This window comes from Erinaceus europaeus, chromosome 13 (genome assembly GCF_950295315.1).
Source record: "Erinaceus europaeus chromosome 13, mEriEur2.1, whole genome shotgun sequence".
Taxonomy (NCBI): Eukaryota; Metazoa; Chordata; class Mammalia; order Eulipotyphla; family Erinaceidae; genus Erinaceus; species Erinaceus europaeus.
In genome coordinates, this window is record NC_080174.1 from 41,769,129 (window position 1) to 41,795,062 (window position 25,934).

At 41.6% G+C, this 25,934-nt stretch overlaps 1 protein-coding gene across 2 annotated transcripts in view; it reads left to right on the forward strand.

Moving 5' to 3' along the window:
- The window catches only part of ARID1A (AT-rich interaction domain 1A), a 90,595-nt gene that overhangs the window by 25,741 nt on the left and 38,920 nt on the right, over window positions 1-25,934 (forward strand). For both annotated transcript variants that reach the window (XM_007532497.3, XM_060205620.1), the window contains exons 2-4: window positions 11,526-11,738; window positions 13,713-14,168; window positions 16,155-16,271. In XM_007532497.3, coding sequence (XP_007532559.2) covers window positions 11,526-11,738; window positions 13,713-14,168; window positions 16,155-16,271 — 786 coding nt within the window. The remainder of the gene's footprint in view (window positions 1-11,525; window positions 11,739-13,712; window positions 14,169-16,154; window positions 16,272-25,934) is intronic.

Sequence of the window (25,934 nt, forward strand, 5' to 3'; positions counted from 1 at the left end):
TCTGTACCTTTTCTCTTCCTCCCTCCCTCCCCTCCCTCCCTCCCTTTCCTTCCTTCCTTCCTTCCTTCCTTCCTTCCTTCCTTCCTTCCTTCCTTCCTTCCTTCCTTCCTTCCTATTCAGTGGTGGTGCTGAGGATTGAACTTGGGATGTAGAAGCCTCAGTTATTAAGTCTTTTTGCATAAGCATTGTGCTATTTCCCCAGCCCTAAGCCCTTTTTATTCTTTTTATTGTTTCTGTCAGCTGAACCATTTTCAGATAGAAATAAACTTAATAGCACTGAAGCTTTCTCCATTGCCTTAGTAGCACTCCATGTATACCAGGGGCTCAAACCTGGGTCACACAAGGCAAAGCAGGTACCCTCACAGGTGAGCTATCTCGGCAATGCATAACATTTTTTTCAATTTCCCCCCTTTTTATTTGATAGGATAGAGAGAAACTGAGAGGGTAAGGGGTGATAGAGACCTGCAGCACTGCCTCACTGCTCAAGAAGCTTCTTCCCTGCAGGTGGGGACTGAGTTTGACCTGGGTCTTTGCACATGGTGATGTGTGCACTCAGGCGGGTGCCCCACTGCGGAGCCCCAGATTTTCCAGAAAGTATTTGAGAGAAACGATCAGTACTGCTCAGCTCTGGCATATGTAGTGACAGGAATGGAGCCTGGGGGACCCTGTGCATTCAAGTCAGGTTGCTGTTGTTAAATGTGTAGGATCAGGCCATAACTGTTGTAGTTTCTAAGCTTTATTGCTAGAAATTTGGGATTTGTGTAGATTAACGGTTATTAACACTTTGGGTGCTAGAGGATAGAGCAGTGAAACATACACAGAAGACATTTCCACCTCCTGGATTTTATATTCTAGCTGAGGGTTCATTTAGTAAACCAGATAAATACATAAAGCATGGCGTACAAGACAGCTCACCTGGGACAGGATCACTCACATGTATGTAACTCTGGTTTGAGCCCGGTTCCCACTGCACTGGGGGATAAGCTTTGGTGGTGTGGTGCTTTCCTTCTCTTTCTCACTCCCTTTCTTTCTCTTTTTTTTAATATTTATTTTATTTATTCCCTTTTGTTGCCATTGTTTTATTGTTGTAGTTATTATTATTGTCGTTGTTGTTGGATAGGACAGAGAGAAATGGAGACAAGGGGGAAGACAGAGGGGGAGAGAAAGGTAGACACCTGCAGACCTGCTTCACCACCTGTGAAGCAACTCCCCTGCAGGTGGGGAGCCGGGGGCTCGAACCGGGATCCTTATGTGCCACATGTGCTTAACCCGCTGCACTACAGCCCGACTCCCTCTCACTCCCTTTCCTTAAAAAAAAAAAAAAAAAAAAAAAGTAGGTCCAGAGCAGTGAAGCCCCTGCAATGACAAATGTTATGTTAGCAATATGTGTCAGGTAAACAAGAAAATTCTGGTCTAGGTAGAATTGGTCTGAGTAAAATTCTGGTTTGGGGGATCTTGACTTTCATTATAATGCTGTTTATTTGGGAATCTGAGATGCATGCCTCACTTTTCTTTACTGTCCAGGCATTGCCCTTCTCAGAAATTATTTGACTGAGGAAATTGAAGTGCATCTGCATTCTATAATCACACTATACTGATGATAGGAGGAGTTTTGGAGGGAGGCCTTGAAACCCGCATGTAGATTCCCGACTCCTTCCTCGTGCTTCTGATTCAGAGTTTGATTTTGTAGTTGAACAGGTTAAAGTACAACCTAATTAGTTGCCTGCTTTTCCCCAGCCCCCAGTTGGTCAGTGGAGTAGGAACAGAAAGAACCCAGGTGTTCTTTCAATCTATCAATAGTATTCTTTCAACGTCCGCCTTACTCTTGAGATTAAAAAGTTGTTTAAAAAAAAAAAAGGTGGGGGGATGTTTAATTTTGTCAAATGACATTTCAGTTCCTGTTTAATTACCTTCTTAAGACCCTTCTATTGTTTTTCTTTTTTTCCCCCCTTTCTTTTAAATCCTACCTCTTTTTCTATCCCCAAGTTTTACCCAAAGAGGAATTCTTTAAATAGTTGTTCAATTTCCTTGGAGCTTTTTGTAGCTTGTTGAAAATAGGAAACATTCATTAACCAAGCTTAATCTTCAAGAAAAGTGATTTTAATAGTTTTAGAGCATTCTCTGTAAATATGGCTAATAAAAGTGCTCTGAAGGAGAAAAAATTTTATCATTTATTGGGAAAGGCATTCATTTTAGTATTCTGACTGCTTTATTTGGAGGTCTCTTTCAGAAAGCAAAGGAAAAATAAAGAAATAACCAGCCACCTGGTTGTGGTTTTTCTGGCATATGCCTCTTTTGGTTGGACAGCTGTGAAGTGGTTATTACAGTTGGCTGTCATCTGTTTGAGCTTTGCTAGCTGAGTCAGTGACTCTTAGCCCTTGCTCTCCATTCTCTCTGCTTAGTGAGTTTTCTGTGATCTGGTCTGAAAGGATGGAGGAGTCCATTAGCCTAAATATGAATCGGGGAGAGAACCAGACTTGTTCTCTATCAGTTTAGAGACCAAGTGTTGGTGGGATGGGTCTAGGTGCAAGGCCTGCTTACACCCCCTCCTAGGGGTTTGGTTGGGCTGCTTTTGGATGTCTTTGAAATAGTCCCCCCCTTTTGCTGCCCCCCCCTTACTGTTGTAGTTATTGTTGTTATTGATGCTGGCATTGTTACAGATAGAACAGAGAAATGGAGAGAGGAAGGGAAGACAGAGGGGGAGAGACACCTACAGACCTGCTTCACTGCCTGAGAAGTGATTTCCCTGCAGGTGGGGGGGGGGGGACTGGGGGCTCCAAACAGGATCTTTGGGCCGGTCCTTGCGCTTTGCACCACGTGCGCTTAACCTGCTGTGCTACCCCCAATTCCGAAATAGACTTTTATTTAGGGCAGGTCATGTACCTGGCTCTTCTAGAATGAGTGTTGTAAACAAAATAGGGTAGGTAGAACTTTTTTCTTTTAAATATTTTATTTATTAATGAGAAAGATAGAGAAAGAAACCAGATATCAGTCTGTGCTGCTGGGGATTGAACTCAGGCCCTCATGCTTGAGAGTACAATGCTATATCTACTGCACCACTTCCTGGACCATGGTAGAACTATTTTTAAAATTTTAAAATATATATGTATTTACTATTTATTTATTTATTCCCTTTTGTTGCCCTTGTTGTTTATTGCTGTAGTTATTGTTATTGATGTCGTTGTTGGATAGAACAGAAAGAAATGGAGAGGGGATGACAGAGCGGGGGAGAGAAAGATAGACATCTGCAGACCTGCTTCATTGCTTGTGAAGCGACTCCCCTGCAGGTGGGGGGGGCCTCCAACCAGGATCCTTGCGCGGGTCCTTCCTGTTATGCGCCACGTGCGCTTAACCCGCTGCGGTACCGCCCAACTCCCTAAATGTATTTTTTAAATCTTAAATTTATTTATTGGATAGACACAGCCAGAAATTGAGAGAGAAGGGGGTGATAGACAGGAAGAGAGATACCTGCAGCACTGCTTCACCACTCGTGAAGCTTTCCCCCAGCAGGTGGGGACTGGGGACTTGAGCCTGGGTCCTTACGCACTTAACATGTGTGCTTAACCAGGTGCGCCACCACCCGGCCCCGGAACTTTTTTTTTTTAGATTATTTATTTATTCATGACAAAGATAGGAGGAGAGAGAGAAAGAATGAGACATCACTCTGGTACATGTGCAGCTGGGGACTGAATTCAGTACTTTATGCTTGAGAGTCCAATGCACCACCTCCTGGACCACGATAGAACTTTTTTTCATTGCCCTTGGGCTTTTCGAAACCTTTACTCAGCTTCAACACTTGAGAAATTTGAAAGACTTTTTAATGCTATGTTGGAAGAACGAACTCAGAGCCTTGGTATGTGTAATAACACTAAGCCACCTCCCCAGCCCGATTTTTATTCTACTTTTTGAGAAAGGACAGGAGAGGAGCAATAAGATAACTACCATTCTCTGAAGTATATTGTCTCCAAGGCACTCCCATGTGGTGCCTGGTATCTAAATGAACCCAAGACTTTCACTGCATGAGTTAGGTGTGCATTCTACTTACTGAGCCATTCTTGGCCCTGAAAGAAATGCTAAAAACCCATCGATTCAGAGTATTATTGATTTTTCTCATACCAAAGGCAGATGACCAGCTTAAAACATGAATGAGCAATACTTGTTTGAGATACTTGTTTTACATCACTTGTAAAGCTAGGGTATAATTCTCAATTACTAGTGATAAGTCATAGGTTGAGTAGGCTTGATTTGCTGGGCCAAATGTCAGTATATCTAACTAGATATTTTATTTTTCTATCATCAGTTTAACTTCAGGAAATTGGTAATAACTCTGAAGAGGTCCAGTAAGAAATTAGAAATCTGTTATTGTCCTAGACCACATGGAGTAGAAAAGATGTTTAAATGCAAAACAAAACTAAGGGAGCTCTCTTTTTAGGAAGCAGGGTATATGCAGATTTCTGGACAGTTTCTCCTCCATGGGGTAGGGACTCTTCTTGGCCATTCTTGTGAGAAAGAATGAGAGGGATTTAACTGTGTTCATTTGACTGGAGGGAGGTCCAAAGAGAGAGAGAGAGAGATATTAAATGGGAGCCTACTTGAATTGGAGCTTGCAGGAAACTGGAAACACGTTGGTTGAGAGAGGCCTGAACTTTTATATTTGTCCCTGCTTGGAATGATCCTCTGTAGGGGAGGGTCCCATACGGGAACTGGATCAACAGCTGCCGCCAGTCCTTGTAATCACAGGAAGCTGAGGCCGGGTGCCTTTGTATGGGAGCTCTGCAGCCAGACAATAGTTTGTGCTGGCGGGGCCATGTGGCGAGTCACGTGACCCGGGGCTGTTTTCTGCCGGGGTCCTTTACCCATCTGTTCTCTCGGCTCTTTCTGGGTTATCAGGCGCCAGTCCAAGTCCTCCCAGGCAGCCAGCTTCATGGCCAGAGATTACGAGCACTAACCTTCCTGGCAGGGGCGGTGTGGCTTCGCGTTTTATGCAGATTAGCCATGTGTTTCTCACTTCAAGGCGTTCCACAGGAAAAGCCTTTTCCTGTGTTTGGCTCTCAGTAGGCGGTTCCCAGCTTACTGTACTGGGACTCAGCTAGCAGCAGGCGTGCACGAGAGGGATCACAGTACACTGGCCCCCTCCAATTCCACCTCCAGTGCTACGTCACCACAACACAACCGCTCGCTCTCATACTGTTGGTGTCATTCATTCGGTGCCAAGATTGCTTTAAAAAATTCCCTTGGCCCCAGTTCAAACAGGAGTACAGCTGGGATGTGTTAGATTTTAGGCAGTCTGCCCTCAATTTGAGATGAGTTATAAATAGCAGTGCCGACTTCCTTAACTACCGCTCTCTGAGGTAAAATGCAGGTTAATTACTGTGGGAATCAATTAGGGGGTTCTTTCGGTTAAAGAGCCAGGGATGCTTTTTTTTATTGTTATTACTTAAAGTCATACAACAAATCTGGCCAGGAGTGAATTGAAAGCACACGAAGCATAAAACATTAAATATCCCATATACAAGGCTATGGCTCTAAATTTATTCTGTCCCCAACCAGTTGGCATTCGGTAGTCAAGACTTAAGCTTTTCGATGGAGATCTTTCTCAATTGTTCAGGCTCATCCCCTGTAATTCATGTTCTTGCCAGTCCTTGTGTATCAGATCTGATTAGATTCCTTGAGTTACTCTTTCTGTCCTGGGCATTCCTCAGTTGCACTTTTATTTCTAGAAAATTAAGAATGTTCTCTTTCTTGGTGCCCCATGGTGTGATACATTGTGATGAGCCAGACCCTTCTTGCTTGGAAGCTTTAGTCCATCTTATCTGCTCCTTTGCCAATCAGTTAGTATTGGAGAATCTGAAGTCTATTCTGTTAAATCTCAGCAACTCTTTAGTAATTATAGCTTTCTTTGGGACAATAGGAAATTATAAGAGGTTCCATTAGCCTATTGGACTGGAGGAACATGTAATTCTGTTTGCTTGGAGAACAACTCTTCATGCAGGTGGTTGGTCTGTGAGCTATTCTGAATGTATTCAGAGGGATCAGCTTGCTAGGCCTCCTTGCCTTTGATGCCCCTAAACTGCGTCTTTTGATGCATTTCATTTGGCAGGCAGTTTGTAACACAGCCAGTGATCTGGAAGGAGATAAGTGGTGGATGGGGGTGGGGGGGGGCTCTTCTCCTCTTTTTATTTTTATTTTTTATGAATGCAAGAGAGTATATAGCAGGGGGCCTGACTTCCTTGATCAAGGGGGCAGCATTTTCCTCTCAATTGTGTGTCTGTGGCAGAGCCTTTGCTTTTGAAGTGTAATCACAGTAATCTACTCCTGTGGTTTCCCATTGAAAGGATTTCCTCTCTTTTTTTCCCAGAGTGGAATCTTTGGCTCTTTGCAGCCAGGGTTTGGTGTTTCCCACTTGTTTCTTTCTTGGTACCTGAAGACTGCTTATTTTGGCCTTTCATTTCTTTCCTTTTTTCTTTTCGTTACATTTTTTTTTTTAAAGAATTTATTTACTCATGAGAAATAACCAGACACCACTCTAGTGCATATGCTCCCAGGGATTGAACTCACAACCTCATGGTTGAGAATCCAGTGCATTATCCACTGCACCATCTTCCAAACCACTATACTGGCTTTTCTATCTTTTATGTAGTAAGGATTTTTCTGGACTGAAATTGCTACTTTCTATTAAAACTGATTAGTGAAGATTTAAGACCACTTTTCTGTTATGAGAAGTTGGAAGATGGCATTTAATCCATAACTGCAAATCACAAATCTTTCATAGTGGTTTTTAAATGTCAGAAGTGAGAGTTCAGTAGCCCTGCCCTCCTCTCCTGATGTGAACAGGTATGTAACTTTGACATGAAACTGGAGTGGGATGATTGTTTGAATTGGGCATATTTTAGTTCACCAAATTGGATATTCTGTTGATCATAAACATTTGTTGTAGGAAAAGGATTCTGATAACCAAGAAGGGGAGATGCTAGGAGTTTGAATTGTATTTACTTTTGGTTCACAAAGACTCCCTAAAGTTAATGGAGGAGTTGTCAGACCCTTCATTAACTATCCACCATGTAAGTAACTGTCTTTCATTGGGAGTTTCAGCCTTCCTGATGTGAGAGAGACAAAAGGTAATTTACCTTTAGCCTTTACATTTGAGCAGCATGTTTGGGAATTTATATGCAGTTTGAAGGTAAAGGATGGTATACAGAATTACTTGAAGAATTGTACTTATTTTTTTTTCTCCCTTAGCTGTTTTATTGTTCCTTCTTTCATTTTTTTTAAATGTTTTACTTATTTAGAGAGAAATAACCAAAACATCACTCTAGCCTCATGTACCAGAGATCAAACCCAGGACCTTATACTTGCAAATTCTGTGTTCTGCTGCTTTGCCACTTGCCAGCCTGCTTTCTCTTTTCAGTTTAATTCACATTATATTTTTTCCCTTCAAATTCAAGACATGGTTTAAGGTGTGTGCCCCTGGCCCTGTGGTTGGACGGCTTATACTAGTACTCCATGTCTGCTTTTTAGTAGAGCAGCCTGGTACATCACTATACCCTAATTCTGCACTTGACTTGTGTTGAACACGACTTTGAATGTAAAAATGCCTGATCTCTGTTTTCATATAACTCAGTCTTGAGAGGTACAGTCAATTATATAGAAAACCAAACGCTAAATCTTATTATTTGAAGCAAATTTACAATAGGGCGTTGAGAGATGTGAAAATTCAAGTGTGCTTCAGAGTGGGAAGTGACTTCGTGATGAAACTTGGATTTCTTTTTTTTTTTAAAATTTATTTCTTTATTGGGGAATTAATGTTTTACATTCAACAGTAAATACAATAGTTTGTACATGCATAACATTCCCCAGTTTCTCATTTAACAATACAACCCCCACTATGTCATTTATCATCCTTCATGGACCTGTATTCTCCCCACCCACCCACCCCAGAGTCTTTTACTTGGGGGCAATATGCCAATTCCATTTGAGGTTCTACTTGTGTTTTCTTTTCTGATCTTGTTTTTCAACTTCTGCCTGAGAGTGAGATCATCCCATATTCATCCTTCTGTTTCTGACTTATTTCACTCAACATGATTTTTTCAAGGTCCATCCAAGATCGGCTGAACACGGTGAAGTCACCATTTTTTACAGCTGAGTAGTATTCCATTGTGTATTTATATACCACAACTTGCTCAGCCACTCATCTGTTGTTGGACACCTGGGTTGCGAAACTTGGATTTCTACTGGTAGAAGCCATTGTGAACCAGAAGTCAGGGTAGCGTATACCATTGTATAGAGTTGGATGTGCAGTGTACGGGGAATATTAGCATGAAATCAAAAAGTAGAGCACAGCAGAGGGCTTTCAAGCCAGGAAGAGTTGCTATCACTACTGATAATTGCTAATATATATTAGGCATATATACCTTGTATTACATGAAGTGGCTTTGCATATTTTTTATAAGAACTGATGCATTCAAGGTTGGACAGTGATAAAGTTAGAATTTGAACCCAAGCCTGTGAATTTACTATGATCCTTGTTCATCCTATTCAGTGCTGTGCAGGATATATATGAGATAGGATGTGTGAAGCTATTGTTGATAAAGGGGAAGTGAAAGTTATTTGTGAAGATTGCTTTTGACTTGTTTGGTTGAGAAGCCACTAGCCATAGGTGGTTACTTGAATTAATTTAAAAATAGGTAAGATTTAACATTCAGTTCCTTAATCACGTGAACCATATTTCAGAATAAATTTTACTGGGCAGTATTTTTCTGGATCACTGACTCTTAGTTGTATTCTTATAGTATACATCCAGAACACCCAGTGATCTTAAGAAAAGGGGGTGGGGGCAAGTCCCTTAAAACCCATTAAATTGGAATCTCCAGATAGAAGCCTAGGTTTCACAGAAAATTCCAATCTGTAGCCCTAGTTAATAACTATTGCTCTAGAAACCCCATGGTAGCCATGACAACGATTGCCCCCTATCTGTTGTGGGAAGACCTTGACTGACAGATATACCCACAGTGGGCTGGTTTCTCTCCTTGTCAGATGTGTCTGTTCACCTGGGGGCCACTCGGACAGCAGCTGCAGTTTAGAATGAGATGAGGATCTTGTGATATGTGGCATGATGTGGCCTTGAGAACCCCTGAGCTCTTTGCAGGAGAGAATGGATATGTTTTGCTCTATTACCAGGTGTATATGGGGAAGATCACATGCTGTTGATTACTCATTAATCCAAATGTTATTAAATTTGAGGTCCTTAAATAGTCCCCAAAGAATCCATGTATCAGTAGCTTTGATTGGGACTATTACTGGAGTTTCTGATAACAGAGGCAGGACTTGGGTAAAAATCATTTAGTTATGGTTATTACAAACAGCCCTTTAAAAAATATTGACATGTAGTAATAACTTGGGACATAGTTTTACTGATTCCCTTTAGAAATCTGAAGGGTAGTTTAGAAACTTGGAAAGTACTCTTATGATCATTGTTATTTTTTGGTTGCGATTTTCTGCTGTGACCTAGTAATGTTGCTTATTTTGTTATTGTTGTTTTGTCTTGCTATTTTAGAAGAAAAGTTTCTGTGGTTAATTATTTTATGTTTTTCTCATGATAGCTTTACTATCCCTAGTATAAAACAGTATTCTGTGTAGCCCTCCCCCATACCTCTCCCCACCCCACACCCCAAGAAAACACTAGGATTTGTACAGAGAACCAACTCTTTTAATGTTTTATTTATTTATTTCAATGTTATTATTTAATGTATTACACATTATAAATTATAGAATAATTTATTAACTATAGGTTAACAACTAGAAAAAAACCAAAGCCTGGGTATCATCTAGATCAGATATTCTGGTCCAGTTGCATCAATGTTACCTTGAAACCTGTTAGAAATGCATGTCATAAACTCTGTCTTGAAGTTACAGAGTCAGAGATTCTGGGGGTGGGACCCAATAGTCCCATGTTTTTTAACATCCTCCAGGAGATTTTATTTTATTTATTTACTTCATACTGTTATGCTATCTCCCCTGCTCTTCAGGTTATTCTGGTGCATGTTTAAGGCTAAGAGCCCCTGGAATCTTCAATTTAAGATTTATTTCTCATTTTATTTTTGGCTTCTACTTCTCATGGGTGTGTAGGTACTTAGAAAAAAACACACACACACACCCCAAAAAAAAAAGAGAAAAGAAAAACACCTCCCCCCATACCATTGGATATAGGTAGAGGTCTCTGACAGGTCTCTGCTGTAACTGCCTTATATAGCTATATAGCTCCAGTAGAATAAAGTTCTTGGCAGGGGCGGGGTGCAAGGACCTGGGTTCAAGCCCCCAGTCCCTACCTGCAGGTGGAAAACTTCACAAGTGCTGAAGTAGGGCTGCAGGTGTCTGTCTTGCTCTCTGTCTCCCCCCTTTCCTCAATTTATGGCTGTCTTTATCAAATAAGTAAAGATACTAAAAATTTAAAATATATATTGTCATAAAGTAAATGGATTGCAGTATGGGAGGTGATGCAGTGGGTAAGACACTGCACTTTCAGGCATGAGGTCCAGAGTTCCATCCCTAGTATCTTATGTGCCAGAACAATGCTCTGATTCTCTCCCTCTCCCTCTCCCTCTCCCTCTCCCTCCCCCTCCCCCTCCCCCTCCCCCTCCCCCTCCCCTCTCCCCTCCCCCTCCCCCTCCCCCCACACACTTTATTTGACAGCACAGAGAGAAATTGAGAAGGAAGGATAGATAGATAGAAAGACAGACACCTGCAGCAGACACCTGCTTGTGAAGCATCCCTTCTGCAGGTGGGGAGCTGGAGCTTGAACCTGGGACCTTGCACATGGTTATATGTGTACCTGGGTGCACCACTGCTTGACCCATATTAAATGTTTTTAAAAGTAAATGAACTGAATCTGATGCCCCACAAAGAGCTGAAAGAAAGCTATGTTTGTGGGTGGCCAAACACCTGTGAATTGAACTTTGAGCTTTCATTGCTAGTGTTGTACTGTACCTGTGTATATTGTTCTTTAAAAAAATGAATGTTCTAGCCTCCTTGTATTCTCAAATTCTTAGATATTAATGGAGATGAACTTCTCAGTAAGAGATACAAGACTGAATTCAGTATCTCAGTTCCCTCACAAACTGGCATAGCCATGTTACCTACTTGGAATTTAAGTGCCTGTGCAGTAGTGTAAATAGACGAATGTGTTTTTTTTTTAAATTCTATTTAAAGAATAGAAGCAGCCAGAGTGTGTATTTGAATTCCGAGCCACACTGTTGAAGCATCAGTTTTAATGCTGACGAGGATTATCCATGGTAGAGAAGCACTGTTCTCTCTCAGCTGAAGTGCTGATTATTCTACTATCCATTTCCGTATGATAAAATCCAGGTTCTAAGGAATGTTAAGTGATTTTCCCAGAGCTTACTGGATTGGTATTACTTTTTTCGTAAATACCTAGTTTCCTATGTGGCATATAGATAGACTCAAAAGAACAGTATGCTTGGGTTTGTGTTCAGAGCTTCAAGTTAATGAAATGCTCTTTTATTTTGTAGCCATCCAGTCCGATGGATCAGATGGGCAAGATGAGACCTCAGCCATATGGCGGGACTAACCCCTACTCGCAACAGCAGGGACCTCCATCAGGACCACAGCAAGGACATGGGTACCCAGCGCAGCCATATGGGTCCCAGACCCCGCAGCGGTACCCGATGACCATGCAGGGCCGGGCGCAGAGTACCATGGGCGGCCTCTCTTATGCACAGCAGGTAGATAATGACTGTGATTGCCTTGATGCTTGTCATTCAGGACCGGGTTTGTGAGCTATAAAATAAGAGTATCTTTGGCAGACACCTCTTTAAGAGAACATGAGTCAAGTGGGTGGTGACGCACCTGGTTGAGCGTCTGTGTTACAGTGTGTAAGGAGCAATGTTCAGATCCCCCACCTGCAAGGGAAAAGCTTCACAAGTGGTGAAGCAATGCTGCAAGTATGTCCCTGTGTCTCTCTTCCTCAATATCCTTTCCATCCTTCTCAGCTTCTCTCTGTCTCTGTCCAGTAAATAAAGAAAAAGAAATAGAAAGCAAGTGAACTAGCCTGAGCGAACTAGCTCAGTTTAGTTACAGTGTGCTACTTACTAGGCCAAGTTTGTGGATAGCTTTCCATGTATGCTCCAAGGAATACTGCTCCCTGGCCACAAGCTATACATACCTTTTTCTTTCACCTGGCTGACCTGTTTGTACCTGCAAATGATCTGTAAAGGAAGTGGGAAGAAACAATGGTGACAACTGAATGCCTAGCCAATGATACCTAGAAAGCCACTTGTATTATGTGTTCTACTGATGAAAGAACTCCTTTAACATATAGCTGTTTCTCAAGACTTTCAATATATAGCTATCTGATTCAAGATAAATGGGTAGGAGGGTCTGGGAATAGAAGAAGAGTAGATTGAACCATAAAGATGCCAGCAGTGCTATTACAAATGTTAAAATTTCTTTCGTCTCCTCTTACCCGGCCTTCTGCATCACTATCTTTTTGCTATTTTTTTATACGACAGCATTTTCTATCATTTATATCTGAGTGCTATTCATACTGAAAATAGTGAAGGACAGAATTTAAAACCTAGCTTAAAACTAAAAAGCAGGGAGTCGGGCGGTAGCGCAGCGGGTTAAGCGCAGGTGGCGCCAAACTCAAGGACTGGCAAAAGGATCCAGGTTTGAGCCCCCGGCTCCCCACCTGCAGGGGAGTCGCTTCACAGGCGGTGAAGCAGGTCTGCAGGTGTCTGTCTTTCTGTCCTCTTCTCTGTCTTCCCCTCCTCTCTCCATTTCTCTCTGTCCTATCCAACAACAATAACATCGATAATAACTACAACAATAAAACAAGGGCAACAAAAGGGGAATAAATAAATAAAATTAAAAAAAAAAACTAAAAAGCAAACTCTTCCCTTAAATGTAGAAAGTGAGATAGCATCACTTTTTTCCCCCTCCCATCCCCATCAGGGTTTTTGATGGGGCTTTGTGTCTGCACAGTTGTAGCACTCCCCAGTAAGCCCCCACTTCTCTGTATCTTTTGAATGGGGGGGGGGCAGAGCTAGCCCAGTACCATTAAATCACTCAAAGCCTCTCTTGTGCATATGCTCCCATGTGCATGTAAGTCTTCATACACGGTAAAGTGTGTGTTCTATAGGGTGAGCTGTTTCCTTGTCCCCTCACTTGTCTTTTTAATGAGGAATGAGAGGGAAAAAAGTGTGTCTGTAGTTAGGGGCTCCTGGGCAGATCAATCTATCTCCTCCCCCCCCCCCCTTAACACAGAGGGTGGGGAGAGATACCACAGCCCCAGGCCTTTCCCTAGTGCTTTGATACTTTCACATTATGCCAAGACTCAAACCTGGCCTGTGGACAAAGCACCACAAGCACCTTACCCAGTGAGGTATCTCTGTAGTCCTGAAAGTAGGTTCTTGAATGAAAACTAAATGAAATAGCTGAATAGTTCAGTGATTCCCATGCTAAACGGATTACTAAACATTAGGTGTTCTGTCATCTGAACCAGGTTGTTAGCTGTTCAGTGTAGGTAGGCACAAATTCCCAGTGGTCTAGGATATGGTAGAGTAGGCTCATTGGTGAAAAGAGCTGCTTTTGAACTCTTACAAACTGCTTACATAGCAATTAAGAGTGTACTTTGTGTGTGTGTATGTGTGTGTGTGTGTGTATTAGTACAGTGGTAAAGTATCCTTTCCTTTCTACAGATTCCTCCCTATGGACAACAAGGCCCCAGTGGTTATGGTCAGCAGGGCCAGACTCCGTATTACAACCAGCAAAGTCCTCACCCCCAGCAGCAGCAGCAGCCACCCTACTCTCAACAACCACCATCTCAAACTCCTCACGCCCAACCTTCATATCAGCAGCAGTCACAGGCTCAGCCACCACAACTTCAGTCCTCACAGCCTCCGTATTCCCAGCAGCCATCCCAGCCTCCACATCAGCAGTCCCCAACTCCATACCCTTCCCAGCAGTCCACCACCCAGCAGCACCCCCAGAGCCAGCCCACCTACTCACAGTCACAGGCACAGTCTCCCTACCAGCAGCAGCAACCTCAGCAGCCAGCATCCTCGACGCTTTCCCAGCAGGCTGCGTACCCTCAACCCCAGTCTCAGCAGTCACAGCAAACTGCCTATTCTCAGCAGCGCTTCCCTCCACCACAGGTAAGATGTTCCTGCCTCTTTACCTTGCCTGTGTGTGTGAGACCACAAGTAGTTTGGGAGATGGTGTCATGAGAACTTTGCCATATAGATTGTTTCTAATAGGTATTTAAAAGCCAATTAAATACAGGGTAAACATGGTAACTGGATTGACTGAACTAATAAAAGTATGACCTTAACCACATAAAAACCTGTAGCTCTCCTTACTGATGAAGAAATAGGGTAATGGAGGTTGCATAGATAGAGAAGAAATTAAAGATAATGGTGTGTGTGTATATTCATCATGTTTAGACTGCTGTTCCATTTTGCCACTGCTTAAAATACTTGGACCTCAAAAGGGCAACAAAAGGGAAATAAATAAATATATATATTTTTTTTTTAATACCCGGACCTTTATTTATTGTATTTATTTTATTTTAATGAGGAAGATTAGAAAACTGCTCAGCTCTGACTTTTGGTGGTGCTGGGGACTGAACCTGGAACTTCGGAGCCTGAAGCATGAAAGTCCTTTGCATAACCATTTTGCTGTCTCTCCAGCCCTGACATTATAAAATTCTTTAGAATATTCTCAGTGGTGGTAAATTTTTTCATTTGTTGAGAGTGGCTTTGATTTTACAAATTAGCAAAGATTTATTTGTAGCCTTATCTGAACCAGGGTAGCGATGAAATAACTTTTTAAAAAATTGATTCAATAATGATCACCAAGACCATAGGATCAGACGGATACCATGCCCACCACCAGAGTTCTGTATCCCATCCCCTCCATTAGAAGATTTCCTGTTCTTTATCCCTCTGGGAGCATGGACCCAGGATCATTATGGGTGTAGAAGATGGAAGGTCTGGATTTGTGTAATTGCTGGATATGAGCATTGGCATATCGATCCATGCTCCCAAGAAATAACTCTTTGGGCTTTATTCTTACCATGTGAGTTTAACCGGGTGAGCCACCGCCCGACTCCTCGGCTTTATTCTTTTCTTTTCTTTTTTTTTTTAAAGATTTTATTTATTTATGAGAAAGATAGGCGGAGAGAGAAAGAACCAGACTTCACTCTGGTACATGTGCTGCCGGGGATCGAACTTGGGACCTCATGCTTGAGAGTCTAAAGCTTTACCACTGCGCCACCTCCCGGACCACAGGCTTTATTCTTTGAAAAACAGAAAAGAAAAATGACTGATTGGTGGTAGCTCCACTGAAGATTTCATGTATTGGTGATATTGTTGAAATAACTATCATATGCCAAGTTGATGTCTTTGAAGGAAGCAGTATTAATGCATAGATGCTAGTATTCAGTTTTTGACTGATTTTCATCTTCTCTTTTTCTGGAGGGGGATGGGATATCAGTTTCCTTCAGGGGGGCCAGGAGGTAGTGGGTAAAGTGCACACATTACCACATTACAGTGTACTAGGATTGTTGTACAATACCCCAGTCCCCACTTGCAGGGAGAAAGCTTCACAGGTGGTGAAGTTTGACAGGTGTCTATCTCCCTTCTTCCTCTCAATTTCTGTTTGTCTCTATCAACAAAACAAAACAAAAACAACCAAAATCCCACCAGTGGATTTGTAGTGTAGGCACCAAGCCCCAGGAATAACCCTGGTGTCAATAAAAAAATACTTTTTAAAAAGTTTTCTTCAATGATATGAAGGCTGCACATGGCAAAACAGCTAACTGTCTAAGCAAGCTATTTCACCAGCTATAGTTGTTTTTTGTCTGTCTGTTTTACCTTATGGTCTCATTCCTTGTAGTTAACCAAATTTTGGCATTTAACCCCAAGACAAACCTACTTTGGGTGATGATAAATGGTTGGTGTTGCCACCAGGAGTCTTAAATATTTTTCTGCCTTTGGGTAATAGTGTGTACAACTGGAGGATCTCTCTCTCATCACAGCCTTCTCTTATTAAGTGCAAGTTTCATAGACTTTTTACCAGGAAGTGAGCTTGTCAGCCTTATCAATACCAGGTCTTCACAGATGTTATTTCTCTTGTTTTAGGAGTTATCTCAAGATTCATTTGGGTCTCAGGCATCCTCAGCCCCTTCAATGACCTCCAGTAAGGGAGGGCAAGAAGATATGAACCTGAGTCTTCAGTCAAGACCCTCGAGCTTGCCTGTGAGTATTCCTCCAACCCTTAAAAGATGGTGGGGGCAGAAAGGAAAGGAAAGAAAGCCAGCCTCTGGTTCAGTATTCTGGTACTATTGAGTTTAAGTAAATGATGAGCTATCATTTATTCACCTTCCGAATTCTGAATAGAAATTTATGGACTGATCTTGTGGAATATATGTTTTGGCTGCTTGCTCAAGTAATACGTTTGTCAACCCTAGTTACATCATTTTTTGTTTTTAATCTTGGACATAAATACAGGTGAGAGACAGGGAAATAGAGATATTAGAAGCACATGAAGGTGAGAGAAGTCACTTTTTTTTCCCTTCAGATTTACTTATGTATCAGAACCACAGCATCATTCTCCATATGCGGTGTCAGGAATCAAATTCAGGACCTCACACTTGCAAGTCCTTTGCTTTACTGCTGTGCCACCTCCCAGGCAGCTGCTTTTGTTTCCTTTTTCTTTTTCTTACCTTGTTTTGAGGGCTTGATTTTTAACATTTAGATAAGAAGTAGAATCTGAAATGTGTTCAGTATGAATAGACACATGGAACATGGCAGAGTGAGAGCAGTTTTTCTGGTTGTTCTATGTGAATAGGTGCAGTTTTGTTTGGTACAGTGCTTGATGCCCAGATGTTTGGTTAGTGTTCCCATTTCTTAAGATGGTGTAGTCTACTTACTGAGAGCTTGGGCTCTAGAGCCAGAATTTCTGGGTCTGCATTTTAATTTTGCAGTTAACTCTACAACTTGGGCAAATCACTTAGCTTTTTCATACCTCAGCCGTAGCATTTGCAAACTGAACCTAAAAGTACCCATTTTGTGGGGTTAGTATAGAGTCAGTGGGAGGTGGTTCTGTGAATAGACTATTGATTTTTTAAATTTAATTGATTAAAAGATTACTTTTAGAGTTTGCAATATGGAAAGATGTATTAGAAAATCATTACCTTGCTGATGCATAGTAAAGCACTCCAAATTTGGAGAGAAATAGAGTGTTGTAGGGGCCCAGAAGAAATCTCCTTGTATAAACACTTTGCCTTGTACTAGTGTCCTGGTTTGAACCCTTGGTCACTAAATGCAAAGGGAGAGCATTACTGAGTGATAGACAAGTGCTGTGATGTATCTCTTTCGTTCTCTCTCTCTCTCTCCCTCCCTCCTTTTCCCTCTCCCTCTTTCTCTCTTTTTCTCTCGTCACCCTCTATTTCTCAACTTCTATCTCAAAATAAAGAAAACGAAACACGGGGTTGGGTGGTGGTGCACCTGGTTAAGCGCACACATTACAATGCGCAAGGACCTGAGTTCAAGCCCCCGGTCCCCACCTGCAGGAGGAAAGCTTTGCAAGTGGTGAAGGAGGGCTGCAGGTGTCTCATCCCTCTCAATTTCTAGCTGTCTTTATCCAATAAATAAATAAAAATTACAAAAAAAATAAAATAAAATATAACGAAACACATCTAACAGAAAATGGTCGTGAAGCCCCAGTGAAATCCTGGAGGCAATAAACAAATAGTTAAAGCAAGTCTGTATATAATACAAAAAAAAAAGTGGTGGAGGGGCAGGGCAGTGGCACACTGGTTGATTACATACATTGAACTAGCAAGCATGAGGTCCTGAGTTTAGTCCCTAGTATCGCATGTGCCAGAGCCATGCTCTGCTTTATCTCTTTGTCTTTCTTATAAATAATTAATAAATCTTTTAAACATATAGAGAATGCTGGCACATTTTAGGCACTTGATAAATGTCATCTATTAGCATTATCTCAGAAGGCTTATGTATTTTGATTGTGACCTGAACAACTGTTGAGTAGTAGGCTCGTTTCTAGGAACATTTATTTCTAATCTTAGCTCTGCCAGTGTGGGTAAGTGCCTCAAATGCTGACAATAAAAGGATTTTCTGGGCAAAGGAAAAAGGTGGACTACTCTGAGACCTAGTATAATAATAGTACATAGTAAACCTTTCATTATAAATTCTGTATCACTTAGGAAAAGAAAATTCATCCATGTGTGCTTAGATAAATATTTCAAAAATTTGATTGTACTTGAATTTTTGGAATGTGTCTCTTCAGTTTGTTTTTTCACCAGAGCACTACTCAACTCTGGTTTATCTTGGTGCCAGGGATTGAACCTGGAACCTTTGAAGCCTTAGGCATGAAGAAAGTTTGTTGTGTATGCTTGAGAGAAAATGGTTTCTGGATCTTTAAGAAGCAGTGAGCAAATAGGAACCTCTTCATGAAGTCTCCCTGAAGATCTCTGAGCCATAATTTTAATGGGACTAGGTCTGCAGAGTCCCTTAGCCCCTGTCATCCAGGCTTCTTGGGCCAGGATGAATAGCCACTGTCAGTGGGACATCTGAGACTGCAGACTTTCTCAACTGATGAATTGGAGAGAGTAAGTGTCCATCTGTGGCATTTTATTTTATTTTAAGATTTTATTTATTTATGAGAAAGATAGTAGGAGAGAGAAAGAACCAGACATCACTCTAGCACATGTGCTACCAGAGATCGAACTTGGGAACCTCATGCTTGAGAGTCCAATGCTTTATCACTGCGCCAACTCCTGGACCACTAGAATGTGCTTTTTAAAAACTGATGTGGGGGAGTTGGGTGGTAGCGCAGCTGCTTAAGCGCACGTGGCACAAAGCGCTGGGACCAGCGTAAGGATCCCGGTTCGAGCTCCCTAACTGCAGAGGGGTCGCTTCACAGGCGGTAAAGCAGGTCTGCAGGTGTCTTTCTCTCTCCCTCTTTATCTTCCCCATCTCTCTCCATTTCTCTGTCCTCTCTAACAACAATGACATCAATAACAGTAATAACTACAACAGTGAAAAACAAGGGCAACAAATGGGAAAATAAATAAATAAATACATACATACATACATTTTTTAAACTGATTTAGTTGGAAAAGTGTAACCATTCCCTTCCGCATCTACAGTCTGTGGCTAAATCTGGGTGAGGTATTGTTATGGCAAGAACCCAATTGGTAGATTGCTACTAATACTGTAAGTTGCTTCTTAAAGTTTCTACTTGCTTCTAGTGACACTTAGGCAGAACAGTCTGCATGTCTTCTAAGGACTGAGAGTCATATACAATTGAATCCAAGAGCTTCTGATTTGACCCAAAGTGACAGTGTTGGCAGCCTCTCAGGCACAGGAGAGGATTGTTCCTATACAGCCTATCACAAGGAACATTCCCATGTTCAAACTTCTGCTGTAGATTCATCCAAATAGGTCATTTGCTTCATGGTAGAAGCTCACATGGGAGGTGAGCTGACTAGGTTATTGGCAGACTGTGTTTTAATTGCTTTTCATCATTCTGCTACTTGAACCACAAAAAACTAAAAAGTGATTATTTTTTGGAATTTTGGTTTGTTGCCAGATTTGCCCAGCTAGGCCTGGAAACAGTAACATCTGAAGAAAGAAAAAGTGAGAATTCCCTCCAAGAACAGAGAGAGAGAAAGAATGTGTGTATGTTGCCACAGGAACATTTTACTCGAGTTTTATAAAAATCCTGTGCCATTCAGCTGGTGTCTGTCTCTGTCTCTCTTGCTCTCATTCTTGTTTAAAATTTTCTTCTTTGAGTCACAGAAAAAAGGGGGGAGAGACTCTACAACACCACTCCACTGCACATGAAGCTCCCTCTTGTGTAGGGTACTCTGCAGTGGTTTCCAGGAATGGTAAAGTGTGTGCTATACTCCTGGGGAACTATCTATTGCCCCATTCTTGCCTTTCTTAACGCACTTGTGTTAAAGAATCCCCATACTTGGGAGTCGGGCAGTAGCACAGCGGGTTAAGCGCAGGTGGTGCAAAGTGCAAGGACCGGCGTAAGGGTCCTGGTTTGAGCCTCCAGCTCCCCACCTTTAGGGGAGGTGAAGCAAATGGTGAAGCAGATCTGCAGATAGATGTTGTCGTTTCTAGGACATGACAGGCATTAGACTCTTATTTAGAGAATGGGTTAATTTGGGCTTCCTGACAGGCCTTTGGAAGAAATGGGGCTAAGATTTGTAAACTAGCTACTACTTCATCCTATGTAAGAAAATCCTTATAAGAGATGGGTAAGTAAATCTCCAAGATGTTCCACTAAGTCTTTTTTGGGGGGGAGGGTTTTTTAAAAAGGGGACTCATCTGAAAATTAATATCTGAATTTCTGTTACAGGTTTTTTTTTTTTTTTTTTTTACACCAGAGCACTGCTCAGCTCTGGCTTATGGTAGTGCAGGGGATTGAACCAGGGACTTTGTAGCCTCAGGCATGAGAGTCTCTTTGCATAACCATTATACTATCTACCCCTGCCCTTATAGTTATTTAAAGTTGTTTTTTTTTTTTTTTTTTAATATGATCAAGAGAAAATTAAGTGGTTCTGTGGTCATGGGTGGTGCTGAGGGTTAAGCCCAGATCCTCAGCATGGGCGTGTAAAGCATGTACTCTACCTGCTGAGTCACTTGCTCTGCTGCTGACTATAGTGATGTTTTTAGAATGATTTAGAGTTTACATCTTTATAAGCTTCTATTTAAGAACCAGTAGAGCATATACCTTAAATGTGGAAAGCCCTGGGTTCTGTCTCTAGCAGCATATAAAATAGCAGATTTCGCATTTTAGTCTTAGTCACTTTGTGTTCCTCTAGCATTAAAAACTGAAATTGTTTATGGGGCAGCAAGATAGCTGATATACATGGTGCTCTGCTTTGTCATGCATTTAACCCAGAATAGAACCCAGCCCTAACCACACTAGTCAGAGCTTTGGTGCTGTGGTGTTTTACTCTATCCCTCCCTCTGTGTGTCTCTGTCTGGAGAAGCCAGCTCAAAACAGTGAGACCCTAACATCAAAAGCAAACAACAAAAAAAAACACTAAGTGGTTTATCTAAGTGTGCAATTTCGCTAATAAATAACCCCCAATTCTTCTTAATGGGCATGTTTGTGAATTATCATTTTTGTCTTAAAATATATACTGGCTTCTTGAGTCAATAGTGTAATATTTTTCTTCCCTGTCTTTCTCTTCCTTTACTCTCACCCTCTTGAAAGAGAGAGAGAGAGAGAGAGAACCAGTTTAAACCATGCAGGTGTGCAGCCATGGTGGCAAAAAAGAAAGGATTTTTTTTAAGGGTGGTGGTAGGGAAATAAGAGTTAAGGAAAATAGTGCAAAAAAAAAAAAAGAGAATTGAAAGAGATTGGTCCATTTTGCAGATGTGGCCTCTGCAGTTCTTTCCTGGACTGGGATAGCCTTTGTATTGCCAGCTCCGCCATAGGAATTCTCTTTTACTCTGGTACCCATCAGTGGATCCCTCACATAAATCACTCACCAAATCCTAGTTTACTTCAGACATGCTTTAGGATCTGGTTTCTCCTGCCCTTCTCCTTGCTTTTTTTTTTTTTTTTTTTTTTTCTGTCCGCGCTTTCTGCATGCTCAAATCATCACTTCCAGCAGACTTTTTCCTCCAAAAAAAGAGTGAGAAACAGGGCAAGATGGGGATCTGGTGGTAGCGCAGCGGGTTAAGTGCACGTGGCATGAAGTGCAAGGATCAGCATAAGGATCCGGTTCAAGCCCCCAGCTCCCCACCTTGCAGGAGGGTCACCTCACGAGTGGTGAAGCAGGTCTGCAAATGTCTTATCTTTCTCTCCTTCCTTTCTGTCTCCCCATCTCTCTAAATCTCTCTCTGTCCTATCCAACAACAACATAAATGGCAACAATAACAATAATGACAACAACAAGGGCAACAAAAATGGGGGGGAAAATGGCCTCCAGGAGCAGTGGATTTCTGGAATAGGCACCGAGCCCCAGTGATAACCCTGGCGGCAAAAAAAAAAAAAAAGCCAGAGGGCAAGACAGTGAAAAAGAAGAGATGTTGTAGCAATTCCGCACTGCTCATGGAACTTTCCCTTTATCTGATATTCCCATTCAGTGTACAGGGGCTGAAGGGTGCGTCTTACCAGGTGAACTATCTTCACTGCCCTTTTATTTTAGACCCCTATGCTTTCTTAACTGGTGTCTGTTTTGATTCTTTTCTTTCTAAGTGTGTCCACACAATCACCCGGTTAGTCATCTTCAAACTCAAATCTGCAACCTAGGAGATAGCACAGGCGATAAAGCATTGGTCCCTCAAGTATGCTCAATTGCTGGCAGTGGATATGCCAGGGTGATGGTGTGCTATTCTCTCTTCTCTCTCATCAGTTAAGTAATCTTGTTAAAAAAGAAAATTCGAACCTGTTTGCATCTTACATGGAAGCTTTAAAATCTCTTACTGTTGGCTGGGGAGGTGACCAGATAAGAGAGAGACCAGAGCACCACTAAACTTTGATGTGTGGTAGTGTCTGGGGCCTCTTGAACCTCAGGCATGCAGATCCTATGTTCTAGTATTGAGATAATCTTCCTAGATATTGAGATATTTTCTTGATCAAGGATGAAGACTTCCATATATATGTTATATTACATACTTATGGGGTCGGGGGTGAGAGAACTAGGGTATATTGATGCTGGTGATCAAACTTATACCTTTATGCTTGAGAGTTCAGTGTTCATCTACCACATTATCCTTTGTGCTCTTGGATGCGGGTATGTGCGCGCACGCACACACACACACACACACACACACACACTCACACACTCACACACTCACACTCACTTGGGAGATAGCTCAGTATATTAGAGTACAGAACTAGCATGCACACTCAAGCCCCAGATACCATCTTATGCCAGAGTTGAGCAGTGCTCTGGTTTTACTTTCTTCTCACTCTCCCTTCTCATTCTCTTTCACAATAAACAAGTAATTAATTTTAAACATCAGCTAGGCAAGTGGCTTAATAGTAGGTGTAGAACTTATATGAATGGGGCCTTGGATTAATCACCAAGACCATATATACTAGAATAGTGCTCCAACTGCTCTCTCACATGAGTGAAATAAATCTTTTTTTTTTATTTAAAAAAGGGGGGAGGGACGGGGTGATTCACCTGGTGGAACACACCCCTTACTATGCTCAAAGACCCGGGTTTGAGTCCCAAACGTCACCTGATGGGGTGAAGCCTCATGAATAGTGAAGTAGGTCTGCTGCAGTTTTGTTTTTCTCTCTCCTTCTCTGTCTACTTTTCCACTGTTAATTTCTTTGTGTCCTATCAAAGTAGAAAGAGAGAAGGAAAGAAAGAGAAAAAAGTAAGCCATCAGGAGTATGGATTTTAGTACAGGAACCAAGCCCCAGTGATAATCCTGCTAGCAACAACAACAATAAAGCAAAGGCAGTTAAGTTCCCTATCTAGGGGGTAAAGCCTGTGAACTTTATATTCAAAGGCAAGTACATGTTAGATAAAGTATGTTAGATAAAGTGTGTGAGTTTGGAGATTACCTGAATTTTTAAGTTTATGATTTTGAATGACTTTTTTTCTTATGTTTCATTTGCAAAGTAGATTAAAGATGTATGCCTAGGGAAGCCAGGCGGTGGCGCAGCGGGTTAAGCGCGCATGGCATGAAGCACAAGGACCAGCATAAAGATCCTAGTTCAAGCCCCTGGCTCCCCGCCTGCAGGGGCTTCGCTTCACAGGTGGTGAAGCAGGTCTGCTGGTGTTTCTCTTTCTCTCCCTCTGTCTTCTCCATTTCTCTCTGTCCTATCCAACAACAACAGCAGTAACAATAATAGCTATAACAATGATAAAGGGCAACAAAAGGGGAAATAAGAAAACAAAACAAACAAACAAACAAACAAACAAAAAAAAGAGTGTATGCCTGGATGTTGAGATGAATGAATGCTATCCCTGATGTCTAAATGAGACTTACGGCAAAAGTTCAGAATGAACTAGATATGAATGTAGTTTGGAAAGTATAGCCTGAGCAGAGACTAGGTGAAGGCCGGGTATATTAGGAAATATTTAGAGGACTGATTAAGATTAGGCTTGCTTTGATGTATTGCATCAAAGTAAAGGACTCTGGAGTGTGAGGGGAGAGGTGTTCAGGTCCTGGAACATGACGGTGGAGGGGGAACCTAGATGGGGGTTTAGAGTGTTATACGGAAAACGGGGGGAAAAAAGGAAAGCCGAGAAATGTTATATATGTGCCAACTACTGTATTTTACTGTTTACTGTAAACCATTACTCTTCCCGATTAGTTAAGCTATGCAATGAGTTAGGCTAGGCCTCCCAGGCCATGGAAACTGGGAATGAGTCAGAGGGAGCCCTGGATAATGCCTGCAACGATTGATTAGAAGCACCCATCAAATAGGTGGGAAGATAATTGGAAGACCAGGTTTGCACCTCATCTTTAGAAACCAAAGAAGGGGGAAAGTTGGTTTACATCAAACATATTTCAAGGAAAATGGATAGTTGAATTTGTCAAGAAGTCGGTAACTGGGATTCTTTTCAGAAAAGGATAGGACTTGATTTCTGAGGACTGGAGGAATGGAAACAAATAAAAGAAGGGTATAAAGGGAAAGCACACACTTCAAAGGTGGCATCATAGAGCAGCCTGGGAGGTGGTATAGTGAATAAAACATTGAGTTCTTGGGCACAAGGTCCTGAGTTCAACCTCCAGCATTACATGTGCAAGAGTGGTCTCTAGTTCTCTCTCCCCACTGCTCATAAATAAATCTAGGAAAGGCAGAGATGGTTTGAAGAGTGTGAAACAACTAAATAAGCCCAGATTCCTCAACTTCGTCTTAAGACCTATCTATATGAAGACCTACATATATATGAAGTAGGTAGAAGAGTGAAGACAGTGGCAGAATGTTAGAAGGTATGAATAGGCACATCTTTCTTAGGAGTCAAGTGGTAGGAAGTTGACTAGTGTTTGGTTCTATGGTTTAGTTCCCTGCCATTCTTCTTAGAACACAGTGTCCTGATTAGTGGCAACTTGAATCAGTTAAATTCTTGTATTAACACCTTGTGGTTCATTGTGTAGGAGCCTAGGTACCACCTAGTATCTTACTATAAATGCATATTTTTGGGCCCCATCCCAACTTAATTGAATCTAGCAATGTCCACAAGCACCAGATGATTCATTTGTCTAATGGTTCAAAAGCAAGGAATCCTGAGAGCTGAGAGTAAATTTTCAAATGAAATATCAAACTAGAGACTGATGAAATAAATTATATTTATGCTGTGTCTAATAAAGGTAACCCTTAGTTGTGAAAGACAGGCATGAGAAACTACCACCAAATTGTTTTATGTATGTTGTGGGACCATTCACAGCTCCAACATACCTTATCTTCAGACATTCAGGTATAGCTAAAGCTTCTCAAATCTCTCAGTTCTTGCTGCCTTGATCTTCAACTTAAAACGTTTTCCTCCTCTTTCCATGCCTATCAAACTTCTACTTTGGCTTCTATACTTCGATGAAATATTTTCTCTGGTGTTTCTCTATTTTCTTCAAGTGATTTCTTTGTGTTCTAGCATTATTCTGGTGCTTGAGCATCTCTAGCACCTGTCAGACTACTGTAAATTTTTATTGATTAGCCCCTTTGTTCTTGCTCAGGGGCTAGCTTATTTGTGGAGGTCTATTGGGAGGAGTGGCATAAATCCTCTGAAGGGTTTTAATTTTACCCTGTTGGTATGCATGCCCCATTTTTCTCATTTCATGGAAAAAGAAAGTAGGGTCAACAGTTTTTGCCTGGGGTTTGTTTTCTAAGGAATAACAAAAACTGATACTGGCAGCTATGCTGCCCACAGAAACAAGCCCTTTCTGAGGTTTGTGACTTGTTTCCTTTAT